The 15805-nt window shown below is 47.0% G+C and overlaps 1 protein-coding gene across 1 annotated transcript in view; it reads left to right on the forward strand.

Moving 5' to 3' along the window:
* Positions 1 to 5737: 5737 nt before the first annotated feature.
* Positions 5738 to 15805, forward strand: part of NIPA1 (NIPA magnesium transporter 1) — a 155455-nt gene continuing 145387 nt past the window's right edge. Inside the window, exons 1-2 of the mRNA XM_069204286.1 lie at positions 5738 to 5807; positions 7664 to 7711. Of these exons, the coding sequence (XP_069060387.1) occupies positions 5786 to 5807; positions 7664 to 7711 (70 nt within the window). The 5' untranslated portion in view covers positions 5738 to 5785. The remainder of the gene's footprint in view (positions 5808 to 7663; positions 7712 to 15805) is intronic.

Here is a 15805-nt window from a genome sequence, read left to right on the forward strand (position 1 = left end):
TGTATCTGAGGCTATCTTCATTCAGGGCCAATAGAAGTGGGCAACAAACCTGACAAAGGTCTTGTCTTGCCCCAAGTGTCCTGCCAGGGGTATGTCATGAACCAAACCTAGTAGGAAGGCCCAGTAACACTGGAGAACCACCAGTGCACGGGCTGCCCCAGTAACCGGAGCCTTAGGCTCACTATATAGGAGATCATTCTCCCAGTAAATCAGGTGATCCCCAGAGGCTTCACCTGCTGCATAGGCTGAGGCCTGTCGCCTCATGCCCTCAAAAGTGGGACACTCTCTCTGCGTTTTGCAAAATTCCTTCCTGGTGGTCCCACCTTCAATTTGCTAGCCAGCAAGCTCAGGTAGGTCACCTAGGGTGACAATGTTCTCCCTGGTTGGCTCAGGGGCCTCTTCCTCAGGGACATCGTCAACCTCCACTGTGGGAATGTCTGGGACTGATTTCCCACGCCCCTTGCCCCTCTCCTTGGTAGCTGTCTGGGCTATTCTTTCAGGCTCCAGACGCCCTTGGCCGCCCTCCTGGGCAGCAATGGACCATGTGGTCATGCAGACCCACTCAGGCAAACCCATCATCTCCAAGTGAGACCTGATCTCTACCTCCCTCCAGGTAGTGTGCTCTAGGTCATTGCCTAGCAGGCAATCTACAGGCATGACAGGACTCACAGCTACTTTCAGAGTACCAGAGAACCCCACACTCAAAGGGAACCAGAGCCACCAGTAGATGGCTCTCACGATTGTCGGCGACTATGACTTGCTGGAATGTGTTCAGTAGGACCTGACCTGATGATGCCTGCTGACACTTGACAGTTGTCATGCTGGCTCCTGTGTCACGCAGAGCCTCCACATGTTGTCCATTAATGGTGACCCATTACCTATACTTAGAAGTATTGGCAGGCATGTGGGCTTTTGGCACCATGTCTGCATCCCCCAGGGACAAGAGGGTCACCTCTCTCTATTCCCCAAAGCTATCTGGGACTACCTCCTCTTGAGCGCTACACTAGCCAACCCAGGTGTCTGCCCACCAGTGACCTCCCTGTCTTGTGGTCAAAGAACCCTTTCTTCTTAGGATCAGACTGGGACTGGTTACCACTATTCCCTTGGGAATTATTTTGGGAACATTTAGAGAACTCCCTATCTTTAAGTTTTTCTCCCCCCTCTATCTTCTGCTGGGAACCCTGACACATTTGTGGGTGTCCCCCCAGATACCTTTTTGGACACTCTGGTGCTAGCCCAGATGTCCGCCTCCTCAGCAAGCTTCCTGGGATCAGTCAACTCACTGTCAACTAGGTGCTGGCGCAACTCTACAAAACAAATACTGAGCATGTGCTCTCTCAGGATTAAACTGTACAACCCAACATAATCAATGACTTTGGTGACCAGCACCCAGCCATTCAGTGCCTTACTGGAGTAATCTATAAAGTCTATGTGGGATTGGTTGGGGAGGTTGTCACTATCCCTGAATCTCTGGTGATACTTCTCAGTGGTCAGGCCAAATTTGGCAATCAAAATGGCTTTCATGGGTGTGTACTTGTTCTGGTCCCCAACCTCTAATGTCAGAAGTATGTCCCTCCCAAGTGTAGACATATGTTTCCACAGACCTGCCCCCCAGTGCTCTTCAGGAACCCCATGTGCCCTCAGTGCAACTTCATCACCAGAAAATCACTTGCCAATGTCATCTCCCACCACATAATTGGGCATCAAATCCTTGGGTATATGAACCTTCTTGTCTCCAGCAGGTCCTGCATGTATGCTGCCACCATCACTGCTGGATTCAGACTGCCCAGCCTTGAGCTCCATCTCTTTCAGACTCAGTTCATGAGCCAATATAAGTTTCTTCTCAGCTAAGGCTCTTCAAGCTTTAGCCTGCCTTTCAGCTCTCCTCTGTCTCTATTTTTAACCTTGCCAACTGCGGCTAGATTTCTCTCTCCTCTCTCCTTTCCTGTGCGATCAGACCATGACTGGAGATACTGTTTCCTGGTCTTGCAGGAGGAACAGATCTGGGGGTATCATCCCCTACTGCTTTTGGCAGCTCCTCAAAAGAGCCCTTGTCAGGCTCCTGCACCATACCACCATGCTGTTAGGTGCGGGATTCTGCCCAGGCCCTCAGCGCCTTTTGAAACTCTCCCTTCTTGGGAGCTCCACAGGCAAATACCCCCATACCTTTGCAAAAGCCCATCAGCTGGGGGACTGTGTAATCTGCCAGCTTAGCCAGGACAAACTCCTCCACTCTACTTGTGGACCCAGCCAGAGACATGATGTATAGGGTTGGTTAAACATGCAAAGCAGGGAAAGCTTGCAGAAGAAGGAAAAAATCAAAATGACCTTTAACTATGGGTAGGTAGTGTACACCTAGCTATTGTGTGGCACTGCACAAGTCCTAACCTCTCCACTGATCACCAATATTAGAAATTGAGGTATGTACCCTGTCCAAGTAGGGAACACAATCCTAGTCAGGGTAAGTCACAACACAATCCAAATTATCCTGTGCTCACCCTCTGGTAGCTTGGCCCAGAGCAGGCAGGTTTAACTTAGAAGGCAATGTGTAAAGTATTTGTGAAATAACTCCTACAGTAACACAGTGAAAACACTCCAAACAGTATTCCGCTCCTGTTCAGAAATATAGATAATATTTATCTGAATAAAAACGACAAAAATCCAATATGCACAAGTCGAGATACAACTTTTTAAAGGTTTAAATGAGTCTCAATCCCTAAGAATCAGTGGTTGTATCCTTGTAGCACACAGCACCTAGGATGTGTCAAAAATAACAATGCACAGGAGATGCAGAGGAGGAAATGCATTGAAAAATAAGGTGCTGCGACATATTTTCCAGCCCGACACAGATGATGCGTTGTTTCTTTCCGCGCTATAAGATGATGCGTTGATTTTTGGAGCGCAGCCTTGGTTCCTTACTGTGATGCGGGGATATTTTGACACCCAGGGATGATGCGTTTAAAAATCCTTGATGCGCTGTTAGAAGGAGCAGGCACTGTGTCGATTTCTGCAGACGTTGCGTCGCTTTTCCAATGCACTGGGATTTTCTTCCCTTGGGTGAAGTCTTTCTGGCCCTGAGGCTTCAGAACAGGAGGTAAGCTCAATTCAAGCACTTGTAGAGCACTTGTGCAGAGAATTGCCCACTTTCTAAAAGTGTCACGTCTAAAATAGTAATATTAAGTACAACTTCACCAGTAAGCAGGATTTTCTATTACTATTCTGGCCATACTAAACATGACACGGCTACTCCTTCCAGATCAGAATAGACCACTTAAAAGTATATGAGGGCAGTTCTAATGCTAGTCTATGAGAGGAGCAGGCCTCACAGTTGTGGAAAACAAATTTGTGAGTTTTTCACTACCAGGACTAATAAAACACATAAGTACATGTTCTCCCTGTAACTTATATAGCACCCAGCCCTATGGGGAACCTAGGGCCTACCTGAGGGGTGCCGAAAAGTAAAAAATATGAAGAAAAGGGTGAGTTTAAGGCTTGGCAAGTAGTTTTAAATGCCATGTCAAAGTGGCAGTAAAACTGCAAGCACAGACCTTGCAATGCCAGGCCTGAGGCATGGTTAAGGGGCTACTTATGTGGGTAGCACAATCAGTGCTGCAGGCCCACTAGTAGCATTTAATTTACAGGCCCTGGGCATCTGTAGTGCACTTAAATAGGAACATACAAGCTAATTAAATATGCCAATTGGGTAGGAACCAATGTTGCCATGTTTAGGGGAGAGAGCACATGCACTTTAGCACTGGTCAGCAGAGGTAAAGTGTGCAGAGTCCTAAACCCAGCAAAAACAGGGTCAGAAGAATGGAGGGAGGCAGGCAAAAAATTGGGGGTTGACCACCCTAAGACTGTCGGGTCTGACACAGCTTCTTCAGCTTTTGTGGACCTGGTGCTGAAACAGGTTTCTGAAGACCTTCCTGAGTTTGGTTGTTTTCAAACTGCTCCTATTTGCTTCATTCGGTTCAAGGGGAGGTCAGCCAGAGGTCAGCCTTGTAGTTAAATATTCGTCAAAGGTTTTGACTGGCTTTTTCCACATACTGTGTCCCCAATACTTGCACAGCAGATTAAAAGCTGATGGCAAATGGCAGCAGTTTAAAACGATTCGGATTGGGAAAGGTCCTCAGAAAGTTTTGTAAGCATGTGGCGTGCTAAAATGTATGCATGAAAGAAAGCACTGGTGCACTAAATAGGTGCAGGAATTTGAGGGAATGTCTTCATTTTGACATACTTTAGTCAGGGATCTCCGGAGTTGGGTCCTGACGACTGCCAAGTGATGCGGTTCGGGCACACCAAGACTGAAACATGTAGACCACATCCATGATGCAGAGTATATAACTTTAGTGGAACCAAAACTCAGTTTTAAACCTTGTCTCTAGGCCCGTAAATAAAAAGCATGAGATGGATTGGGGCATCCTGAGAGAATTTTACGATCAAGACCACTTCCTCTTCTTGCATAAAAGTGCCACACAAAGAGCTCCCTTGAACTAACAAGGTTGAGCCCAACCAGGTACACTTTCTGTATTGCAATGAGGACTCGGTGATGAAACATGCCACTGAATTAAAAACCCACTGGGTGAGACTTCTTAATACAAACCAGGAGGGTTGTTAAAATGGGTCATATGAGATAAAATGCCCCCTTCAGACATGTTGACACCCTCTTGATGTAAATGGTATATATAGTGGAATCTGAGTAAACTCACTTTTAAGCTTTTACCTTCCCCTTTATGATCGAAATCCACTTAGTGACTACCAGAGTGTTTTTTCTATTTTTTTCACCAGCATGACCAGTATTCTAATGTCCCGGCCGATACAAAAAGTAGGAAAGTCACGTAAAGCTGGTATTTTTTCCTAGTATAAGCAGAGCTACTGGAAATATGTGACACAGTGTATTTTGCATAGTTATGGCTTGGGTGCTTTTGTTACATAATCCATCATCTGTTGCAGAATCTGCAGATTTTAACAAAAATAAATCTATCTCGCATAGATAAAATGTTTATAAAATCATGCCGACTTGTGTTGCCAGGAAGTGGGACCTATGCAAAGGTTGACAGGTCATACTTCAATAGCATGCTGCTGTATTTGGATGTCAAAGTGGTGCTAATGAGGGGAAACCTTTGCCCAGTGTTAACGTGAAAAAAGTATTAGGTAATACTGTCACAAAATGTGCTGCATTAATTAGGCCACTTAATTTTCTTTTTCTTGCACCATAATTTGGTTCTTCCCTGTAGCACAATTCCAGTGGCCCTGCTTAAAAATACATACTTAAAATTGCAAATATAAGCAGAAAACAATTTGTGTTCCACTGCAGCCTTAATCATCCAGGACTGATAAAGGAAAAGACAGCAAAGCCACGTTAAAAATATGGATGGTTGATTTTTATATAACGCCCTATTTAAGTTTCATGTTCAGCCCTTTAAAAAATCGTAAAACACGAGCAAATGCTGGTAATTTCCTCTGGGATGGTGGTAATCCTTGCTCCCGGTGCGACCTTTTGGCGAACCCTATGTCACATGTCCGATAGAGACCGCCTTATAGAAGGCGGAGCCTGGTGATTCGTCACTGCTCAATGGGAGGGGCAAGTCTGAGCTATCTGTTAGTCCGACCTCCCTGGGGCGGAGCGTGAGGGCGCGGCTAGCTCGCTCACCATTCTTTGGCAGCCACCCCATCTAGCCGGCGGCCCCACAGACTCATTGACAATGGAGGAAGCCGGCGTGCCACCGCTGCCGTGGCTTCCAGCCTGGTGAATGGGACCCCCTTCGTGTTGCAGAAGCGGGGGATGCTGCGGGCTCGCCTGCGAGGTAGACTGACCGCCCTTCCGCCTGTACATGTTCACTGACCCTCTCTCACACTTCTTACACACACAGTAATATCGAAGGAGGCACGGAGTTCATGGGTGTGCGGATAAACTGCCGTGCCTGTCCCCTGCTTGGGCTCGCAGATACGGTGCCCAGATCTGGGCCGTCATTACTTTGGCGTCTGGCAGGGCACCCGAAAGTGTCTCAAACACTGCTGGCAGAGGACGTAAAATAGGGGTGAAAGTACTATAGAGTTTCTAGGTTTAGACGTGTACTTTCCAGTTGCCAATCAATAACACAAATAATTTTAAGTTCAATATAATGCTCTCTGTTCCCACCTCCCCAAAATAAAACCTGTGCTGACACGATCGATCCAAAACAATCTAGTTGATGTTCGCTTTACTAACAATTTGGTAAATCTAGTTCTTTATACAAATAACTTGAATTTTAGCACAGATGTTTTATGTTTATAGTATGTACACATGTAGGAGTCTTAGAAAACTGTAAAGTTGACCTGCTTTTAGAAGTGGGCGAGCCAACAAATTATGGGAGAGGGGATGGCTTGGCTCTCAAAGGTCGTCCACAAGCCTTGTCGTGAAAATAATTGCCATCTAAATCATGGAACAAGCGTCACAGAGAAAACGATAGTCTCTTTGAAATTAATAAAAACTAGTTATTAACATGCAGAAACGTTTCCCCTTAATACATCAGATAATATTGGACAGCACATCCTAAACTCAAGTATTGAAAGTTACTTTTGTATGTAATAACGAAGAAAAAGGAGTCTCTATAAAATAAAATATTTGCCTAGGATCAACCAATATATTCTTAGCCTGGAATTCACGATTAGCCTTAGGTTTTCTGGTTTCCCGTTCTGCAATTCACTCACTAATTGGCTTGTTATTTCTATCCTTTTTTAATCTAAAACACTGGTTCCCAACCTTTTGACTTCTGTTGATCCCCACTTTATCATTATTGGAATCCGGGGACCCCCAATGAATCATTATTGGAATCTGGGGACCCCCCTCACTGAGTCATTACTAAAAGCTGGAGTCCTAATCTGTTAATATTATTTAATTTTCTAAGCAGTCGCGGACCCCCTGAGGATGGTTTGCGAACCCCCAGGGGTCCGTGGACTACAGGTTTGGGAACCACTGATCTAAAAGATTTTTGCTTTACACCAAAAGCGTTTGCTTTGTTTTTAGATGTTGGTGCATCATGGTAGAGCACAGAAGGAAGGCAGAAGCGACATTAAAGATCAACTCGAGTTGAGCCAGACCTCTGGCTCGAGTTTTAAGTGGTTCACTCATCTCTACCTGTTTTTAAGTTTATAGATTTTTTGAGAATCATATGTGAATATATATTTATATATATTTATAAAACGTATACGTTAATAAAGACCGTCTAAAGCAAAGGCATTTATGAGAAATGTTCAAATCTAAATGACTGTAAATCAATGTACTATGTATTAATGAAAGAATAATCAAGCGTAAATAAGGAATTCAGTATAAAGCTAAAGCGGGGGAGAATGAGGAGAAAGAAGAGAATAATAAACTCGCCTACTGGAATGATGTAGTAAGTGCATATTGGAAATAGAAACTTAATAATTTAAACACACATTGTACTGACTTATTTGATACAGACAAAACATATTATTAAAAAAGTGATTTCATTTTACCTTTATTAAATCTTAGAATTTTTTTTCCTATTCACTGCTTGTTGGGAAGAATAAAAACAATTACTGAACTGGACCCTGAAGACAATAACCATGTCATCATGCATGCAAACTTTTGAACACAAATCTAATGCTTACCAGCACATTTACCACACCATTTCATTTTTTTTGTTTAATTTCACAGATGCTTCATATTTAACTGACATTGTTTGGTGGACAGGCACAATTGCAAGTGAGTATCTTGACTAAATGTTTGTGCTTGTTCTTTTAAGGTTTTAAAATGCAGTATACAAAGATGGGAAAGCATTATTGAGTAAATAAAGTTTTGTGGTTTTAGTGCTTGATTGAGAACCGTGTGTCAGGTAGGACAGTGCATCCAAAAACGACTGACTACTTATTAGTGTGTAAAAGGGCAGTTTAATGAGACAGGTGCACAAAGCTTATACCAAACCTTGGCTCTAAGATTATTCTGTTCTCACTATACATCTCGTAACTATCCAGCCTACTTCCCCCTCCCCTAAGGAGCCCTTCACTACCAATATCAACCAAAAATCCAGTCAACACTCGTCACTCAAACCTCTGCATCCAGATCTTGTGCATGCACAAAATGCTGTTGACCTTGTTCCGTTCCACTAAACTGCCCCTCCCCCGAAATCTCAACAAGGTCTCAAACTGGCCAAAGTTTTGCTGCAATAACTTTTTAAACTTATCTGCACCTGCCAAGGCACCTGCTCACCAACAGTAACAAACTACACTTACCACACTAGCCCATAGGCACCTGTCTCATCAAACTAAAACAAGGGAGGGAGGGTGGGGAATTTTGTTCGAGTGTGACCTGTCCCTGTCAGCTGGTGTGCCGTAAGTCTAAAATGGCACCCACCCCCCTGTGATTGTTACCCTAAAATTTGTTCTTCTCCCGCCCACGTGCTCCCCGATCAATCAGAACTGCCCAATGTCCTTGGACCCGATGACCCGTCCGAGACTCCCAGAGGGTAGGGCATTCTGCCCACCCCCCAAAACTATAACGGGCAGGACGGTGCATACAAGAACGACTGTCTAGTTATTCGTGTGCAAAAGGCCGCTTTAATGAGACAGGTTCACAAAGCTTATTACAAACCTTGGCTCTAATGCCTTACCCATACTAAGATTATTCTGTCCTCACTATACATCTCATAATTATCCAGCCTACCTCACCCCTCCCCTCAGGAGCTCTTCACAACCAAAAATCCAGTCACAATTCTTATCACTCAAATCTCTGCATCCAGACCTCGTGCATTCACAAAATGCTGTTTACTTTGTTCCGATCCTCAAAGTTGCCCATTCCCCAACAAATCTCTGCTAGGTCTCAAACTATTCAATGTTTTGTTCCAGTAACTTGTTAAACTTACCTACACCCGCCACCAGAAAAACCTCCAAGTTTTTTTGTCCACCCTCTCACCCTGCAGAAGCAGATCCTACATCCTGACAGGTAAGCATAACAACTCATCCAAACCATTACTGCTTTGCATGAGGTACAGCTCCACCCCAGAAATAGAAACTGGAACCACACTGTTTCTGATAAATTCCACTATTTTGTATCTTATATCACCATGTTCCAGGAAAAAGAAACCTGATGCTTAGCACAACTTCCACAATTCTCTATTCCTCTTCCTGTATGTTCTCTCAGTTGCACCCGGTTTAACAGCCCCGCCAATTACTGTTAGGCATACATTTGTTAAGAACCACAGTGGTGCCATCCCATTATGCCTTGATCTCCCAACAAATTGTTCGAAGCCAAACCTTTCAGTTGAATGAAGTCATTTTCTCCTAAGTGCATGAACAATACGTCCGGGCAAGAGGTACCCCGCACAAGGGAATTTAGTTTGTGCAGCAATTCATGCCACCTTTCCCAAACAATTTTAATGGGACCGCCATATCAGGCAACCCCAACTGTCGTCCTCCTTTTTGGGTGTCGGCATAATTTGGCGTCCACTTCATGAATTAATGCTCACATATACAAACCTTGATACAGCGCCTCTTCGGGCCCGCAATGCAACCTAGAACACAACAAACTCATGTTACTAAAGACTATGAAGCATCCAACCCAAACGCAGATAGCGCTGATAACAGTCCAGGCGCCACCGCCCCACCTTCCGAATCTCCACTGCAACCACCCTCTAGATTCCACCTCCATTGCCATCCTGTTCAAAATGAATGGGTCCCTAAATCCCGCACCCTATCCCCCAAAAATCCAAGCATCTTCCGCAAAACCCCTAAAACCTGCCACACTGTAAAATGCGACCCGTCCGCATGGCGGAAACCCTTTCAAACTCCCCACCCCCCCACTGACAAAACACCATCCATCATGTTCTGGTGCAAACCCCGGGTCTCGATTTGCTCTCATCATTACACACATGCCCTTGTCTGACTGATGTTTTTGACCTTGGGATCCACACCTGAACTGTGCTGTCTGACACCTGGACGTCTTGTCCCCGAATTCCTGCCTGGACTTAGATCCAACCACCTCCGTAACACGGAACTTGCCAAAAAATAAGCAAACAATGATGGCTGCAAACTGTAGCATCTCCATGTCGTCTTTCACACTTGGGGTGGTGTTGCAATGACCCGCTTCAGAATGTTTAATGTGACAGGGCACCTCAGTCTCAGCCCATTGCCCCTATCCCATGCCCATCCCTACAGCATCCTCCTCCCCATTTCACTGCCGACGGTCCGTACCCCACAACAACTTCCCATAGAATGCCAAACCCACCAACTTACCTGCTTTAGTGACAGCTGTCAAACCCTTGTCAATCAAGGACAAAATTAAAGTTACCACATCATTCCGCCAGGCCAACCCGCCGTCCTCAATTTACTGCCCTAGACTAGATAAACTCCTCCTATGTGAGAAGATAACGAGCCCAAGATCAGCTGTCTCACGCGTTCTCGCCGACTGACCACAGGTGAGCTGGCATCTCTGTCTTCACCTCTTCGGCCCATCGTGCAAGCCCATGGAACCTCTTCCACTGAAAAGGAGAAAGGGCATCAGCAATGTCACTGACCGCTCCTGCCACATGTTTCACTTTACAGGTGACATTCTCACACACACATTCCAGCACAAAAACATGCAACAACTACCACACCTTTGTGTCCTGCGCCCACTGCCGATTGACCATGTTCACCACTGCCATGTTGTCAACGTAGAAATGCACAGTTTTATTAGCAAAATGCTGTCTCCACAAACAAACAGCCACAATTGGAAGAACTCGAAGAAGGTGATACTCCACTCTTCTCTCTTCCAAGTCTCAGGCCTCCCTACTGCCCACCATCGACCCTGTCCCAAAAAAAACTTGTATGTCTTTCACCTGTACCTTACTCTTTGCCAAAAGCTCCAAATAACGCCGCTTCTTGTCCTCTGGCAATCCGATCTCCATCTGAAGGGAGTCCAACTCCACCCCCAAAAAGGTAATCACTTGTACTGGTCCCACTGTCTTTTCAGGCGCCAAGGGTACCCCCACTTCTTTTATCAACTCGTGAAACAACTCCAAACTCTTCTTACATTATTGCGAAACCGCTGCATCCACCAGAAAAAAGTCAGTCAAATAGTGAGTCGTGATGTTCTTCCCCGCTGCATGTATGAACATTTTGTTTTGCAGAAATGAACTGATAGCCTCAAGTAATGAACAAGAAACTGAACAGCCTATCTGTAAAACCTTGCAAACAAAGAACTGCCCCCCCAAACTGAATCCCCAGCAACTCATCATCTGCAGGGTGGATTGGCAACAGCAGGAAAGTCGATTTTATATCACATTTTGCCATCAAGGTGCCCTGACCACAGGTATTCACTAGCTGAACATCTGTGTCCACAGAAGCGTAACTCACCCTGCTCCAAGCCTTAGGATGAAATCATTGACTGACAGGCCCTCTGGCCAGGAGAGATGGAGAATCAAACAAAATTCTCCCCTTTCTTTCTTAGGAACCACCCCAATCGGGGAGATTCTCAAGTTCTCCAGAGGCCAATCCGAAAAAGGTCTTTCCATTCTCCCTTGTTGTACCTCCTTTATCAGTTTGCCCCATACCAAATGCTCCTGTCCCTTCACAAACTTCAAGCTGTCTGCCCACTGCGAAACCTGCGGACCTTCATGACACAAACACAATCTAAAACAAAAGCCTGACCAAATTGTATCCCGTTCTGCCTCTGACCACAACATCCAGAGCCAATGCTGCAACCTGTTCACCTTAACTGGTGAATGTGCCCTTGCGTACAGGGTTCTCCCACCGATCGCCTCTGTCGCTGGGACCTGACAACTGAATCCCTTGTTGTATAAACCCGCTACCCTGTGGCCCACACTGGGCAAACATATGTTTGTTTTCCTCCATTGTTGGATCATTCGTGTCTGTACTTACAGAACTCTCGCAAGCACTGGCCTCTGGTGTAGGACCAGCATGCTCCCATATTCCTTGTCTGTCCCTGTCCTGTGGCCCCCACCGAGTCGAGGTGGGGCGCCCCCAAAAGGGCTTATAGATAACCGGTGAACCATTCACCATATAAGTCGATGGGGCTGGCCACTCCGGCGTCATCGTTTGCAAGAACAGCTCATTGTCCAACAACCCCCAGATAGCATCAGCATCTCTGTGAAACGCACCTGTAATTCCTCATCGTAGTGCACCCAAGCCATACCTCCAAAACTAATCAGCTCCTTTCTTACTACATCCAGGCATTTGAACAAAGCCACACTCCTTTAAGGCTGTTTCTCGTCATAAACACTTGCATATATGAGAGAAGCTGCCATCCAAATTTCATTATTAATGGGGACTTCAGGCCTGCTTGAGAGCTTGTACTGCTCCTCCTCTTCCTTTGAACCCTCTCTTGCTCTTTTGCTCTTACTTCCTGGTGCAGGAGCTCAAAGGTTCCGCATACTCCCCTTTCCAAATGTGTTCTGTCAACAACAGATGTGCCCCGAAGGCTTTGTAATCCCCTTGAAAGGGAACTTATTCTGCCTCACATCGTTGCTTTCTTTCTTGCCTTCTTTCTGTTTATCATCCTCTATGTCCACCTATGTCCCCCTCACTTGAGGCGTCCCTTCTACCCCATCCCCTCCCCCTTCTGGCTTCTGTGCCTGTGCCCTAATCCTGCACATACTTACCTTTCGACAAATGTAAACTTGAATCCCAAATTCCCTGCGCTCTACACAAACCTCCGGCTGGACACCATCCTACACCCCTCTCGCGACAGCCCCCTTGTGAAAACCTTACCTGGCCTCAAAGTCAGGCCTGTACTAAAGCCACCCGTCTTGGAGCAGGCCTCAGTTCAGTTTGGCTGGATACCGCCATCGTCTCTGCTGACGTTTTAACAGGATGCAAATCATCAATACTGCTCGGATAGTTACTTTCACCCCACCCCCTCGGCCCCTCTGGCTGTGCTCTCCACCAAACATTCTCCTACCGATCATCCACAATCTGCCCTTCTTCCCTTTCATCCTCACCATAATCCAAATCCCATTCATCCTCATCACAATCGCCCCACCGCAGTCCGCAAAGATATCCAGCACCTCTCCATCTCCCATTCCACCATCACCAAGCTGTGCCTCGTATAGATTCTGTGAAGGATCAAACTCCTGCAAGGCGGACGCAGATCCTAAACCTTGCTGCATCGTTGTCCAGTCCACTGACGTCTCAGAGCCAGCCATGCAGACTCAAGCTCTGACTTCAGGCTGGGGTCATCAGGCCGCACCAGACCTTCCCGACTGAATTGCCACCACCTCCGCCACAGGCCCTGCCTGAACTACCTGACTGCCCAAGATCTGTCCCTGACCCCTATGACCAGAAGATAAGAAAGGGGGGTCATGGCACCATAACAACCTCCCAGGTCCTCCATCATTAAATGTCTCTTCAATCACCCAAGCTATGGAACGCGACCTAGGCACAGCATACCCCTCATCACAGCCCCCCTCCTCCCACCCACATCTCTCCCGGGAGCCCACACCCTTCCAAGGTCAACCTGTCACCTTGGCCCAATTAGGCTGCCATCCATTCAGACAAATTGCTCCCCCCAAGGACCACACTCCCCAAAGGCATCCCTTCTTGCAGCCTAATCACCCCACTGTGCTCCACTGTGCTGCCTTTACTCAACAATGCCTGAATCTACCTGCGCACCCAAGGGAAACTCCCCCATTTCTCCCCCTTCCTCTCCATGCACTCAGGGCCTCCCTGCACAGATTGGAGTAAAGCCTACCTCTGTGGGCTAGATATGTCGAAGGGCATTTTCTACTGCTCAAAAGCCCTGCCCAACGCTGCCGCCTGCACTGCCTCTCTCGGGCGGCCTAAAGGTGCAATCAAAATCTCTGGCCGCACAAGGGCCGGCCCTCTGCGCTTGCCACTCGTTGCAGGGGCTGGTGCCTGCAGATGCACACCAGAGGACGCAAAAGCCAGCCCGGTGAGGACTCTGGCAGGGGTCGCGCAGCCCCACCTTGCCTGCGCCCCATGCCGCCATGCTGTGTACCCCTGACAGCCCCAGAGCAGTTTCCTGCACTGTGCACAGGGGCTGCAAGCAACTCTTGGGCTGCCACATTTGTTGCCTCAGTGCCGGTCTTGATGCTAGTGTCGGCGCTGCGCCTCATTTTTGCTCACTGTGTCCCCTTCCTCGACCTGCTCTGTGGCGAGGCACGTCTGTGTGCAACGGCCAGCCCGCCATGCTGCCCATTGCTCCCCCTTGCATTCCAGCCCTTTTTGGTACCTTCCACAAAGGGGACATGCATGCCATAATGGCTGCTACCACATCCTGCCGATCTCCGGCACAGCCGCACCTTATCCTCCAGCTCCCCAACCATCAGCAAACTAGCCCTTCCAACCACGCAAAGGGTCTGCAATGCCTGGTGGACCATATCTTCGTTTGACTTCATCATTGTCAGCCCCCAATATTTCCAGTACGTTTATCTAGCAAAGGCAATTATTATAGAGAAAATTCCACAGTGATTAAACTGAATTTTCTCTGAGTGTGAACTGTCTCTGTCAGCCGGTGTGCCGTTCGAAATGGCACCCAGCTCCTGTGTGTGTTACCCTAAAACTTGTCCTACTCCTGCCCCCGGCCAATCAGAACCGCCCCTTGCCATTAGACCCTACCACCTGCCCTAGACTCCCCGTCTCCCCGGGTGGAGAGGTAGGGCATTCTGCCCACCCTCCCAAGACCATATTATCCAATTATAAGGCGAGAAGAGCACCTGGATACTATTAGCAGCAGTATCATGCACATTGAATTAATATTTGTATTGTGCTGTCTCAAGAGAACCTTACAGTGCTTAATTCCTCTACCCCTGGAGCATTTCTGTAAGAAACTGGACTCCTTTGCAGATGAACCCCCACTTTTTGCCCCCTTTAGTGGATGCTAGTTTTCGACACTGACAGTGCACTGAGGCCTACTAATCAGATCTCCAAGCCAGTGCTCTTTCCTTTAAAACTAGGTATGTCAGATTATTTTACAATTGGCACATGACTTTAGCACTCCTGTAAGATCCTAGTAAATAGCACACCTGGTACCTAGGGCATAGGTACTGAAGAGGGTGCATACCTTGTGCCATCCTAAGGGACCCACACTCAAACTGCACACAGCCTGCCATGGCAGGCTGTGTGTCAGGGTGCAACCCCTGAGTGAAAACATGACATAGCACACTCATTGTGTGCCATGACAAAGTCACTGCATGTATTATATGTAAGTCACCCCGACAGCAACCCATTTAGAGCCTCAAGTAAGGGTGCATTATAACACATGTGAGGGCCTTTTTGCATGAGCAGATATGCTTTTATGATGTCTGGTTCTATCCCTAGGTATTGCAAGTGACCAGAAAATAATGATGTTTGATATCAAACACTCTCCTTATTAAACCTACACTGATGCCAGTATTGGATTTTTAATGACATGCACCCAGAGGGCATCTTAGAGATGCCCCCTAAAGCCCTACTAGTCCTCTAGAGTGCTGGCTGACTGGTCTCGACCAGCCTGTATCTGTATTGTTAATATTGTTTTCAATAGTTGTAAAAAATTATAGGGCCTGATTACGAGTCTGGTAGTCCTGGGACCGCCAGACTCGCAGTTGGACTACGGCAACTGTGGCGGTCCGACCGCCACATTACGACCCTGGCAGTCCAACCACCAGAGGACCGACGTCTTGGTTGTAATCAGCCAGGGTGGCACTGAAGTCAGCGCCACCTTGCTGGTGATAACCTTGTTCTCCGCCAGCCTTTTCTTGGCAGTTTCACTGCCATGAAAAGTCTGGCGGATAAGAACAACAAGTGCAGGTGACCCCTGCACTGCCCATGTCCATGGCATGGGCAGTGCAGGGGTTCCCTGCCC

The sequence above is a fragment of the Pleurodeles waltl genome, chromosome 8 (assembly GCF_031143425.1).
Source record: "Pleurodeles waltl isolate 20211129_DDA chromosome 8, aPleWal1.hap1.20221129, whole genome shotgun sequence".
In the NCBI taxonomy this organism is placed as follows: domain Eukaryota; kingdom Metazoa; phylum Chordata; class Amphibia; order Caudata; family Salamandridae; genus Pleurodeles; species Pleurodeles waltl.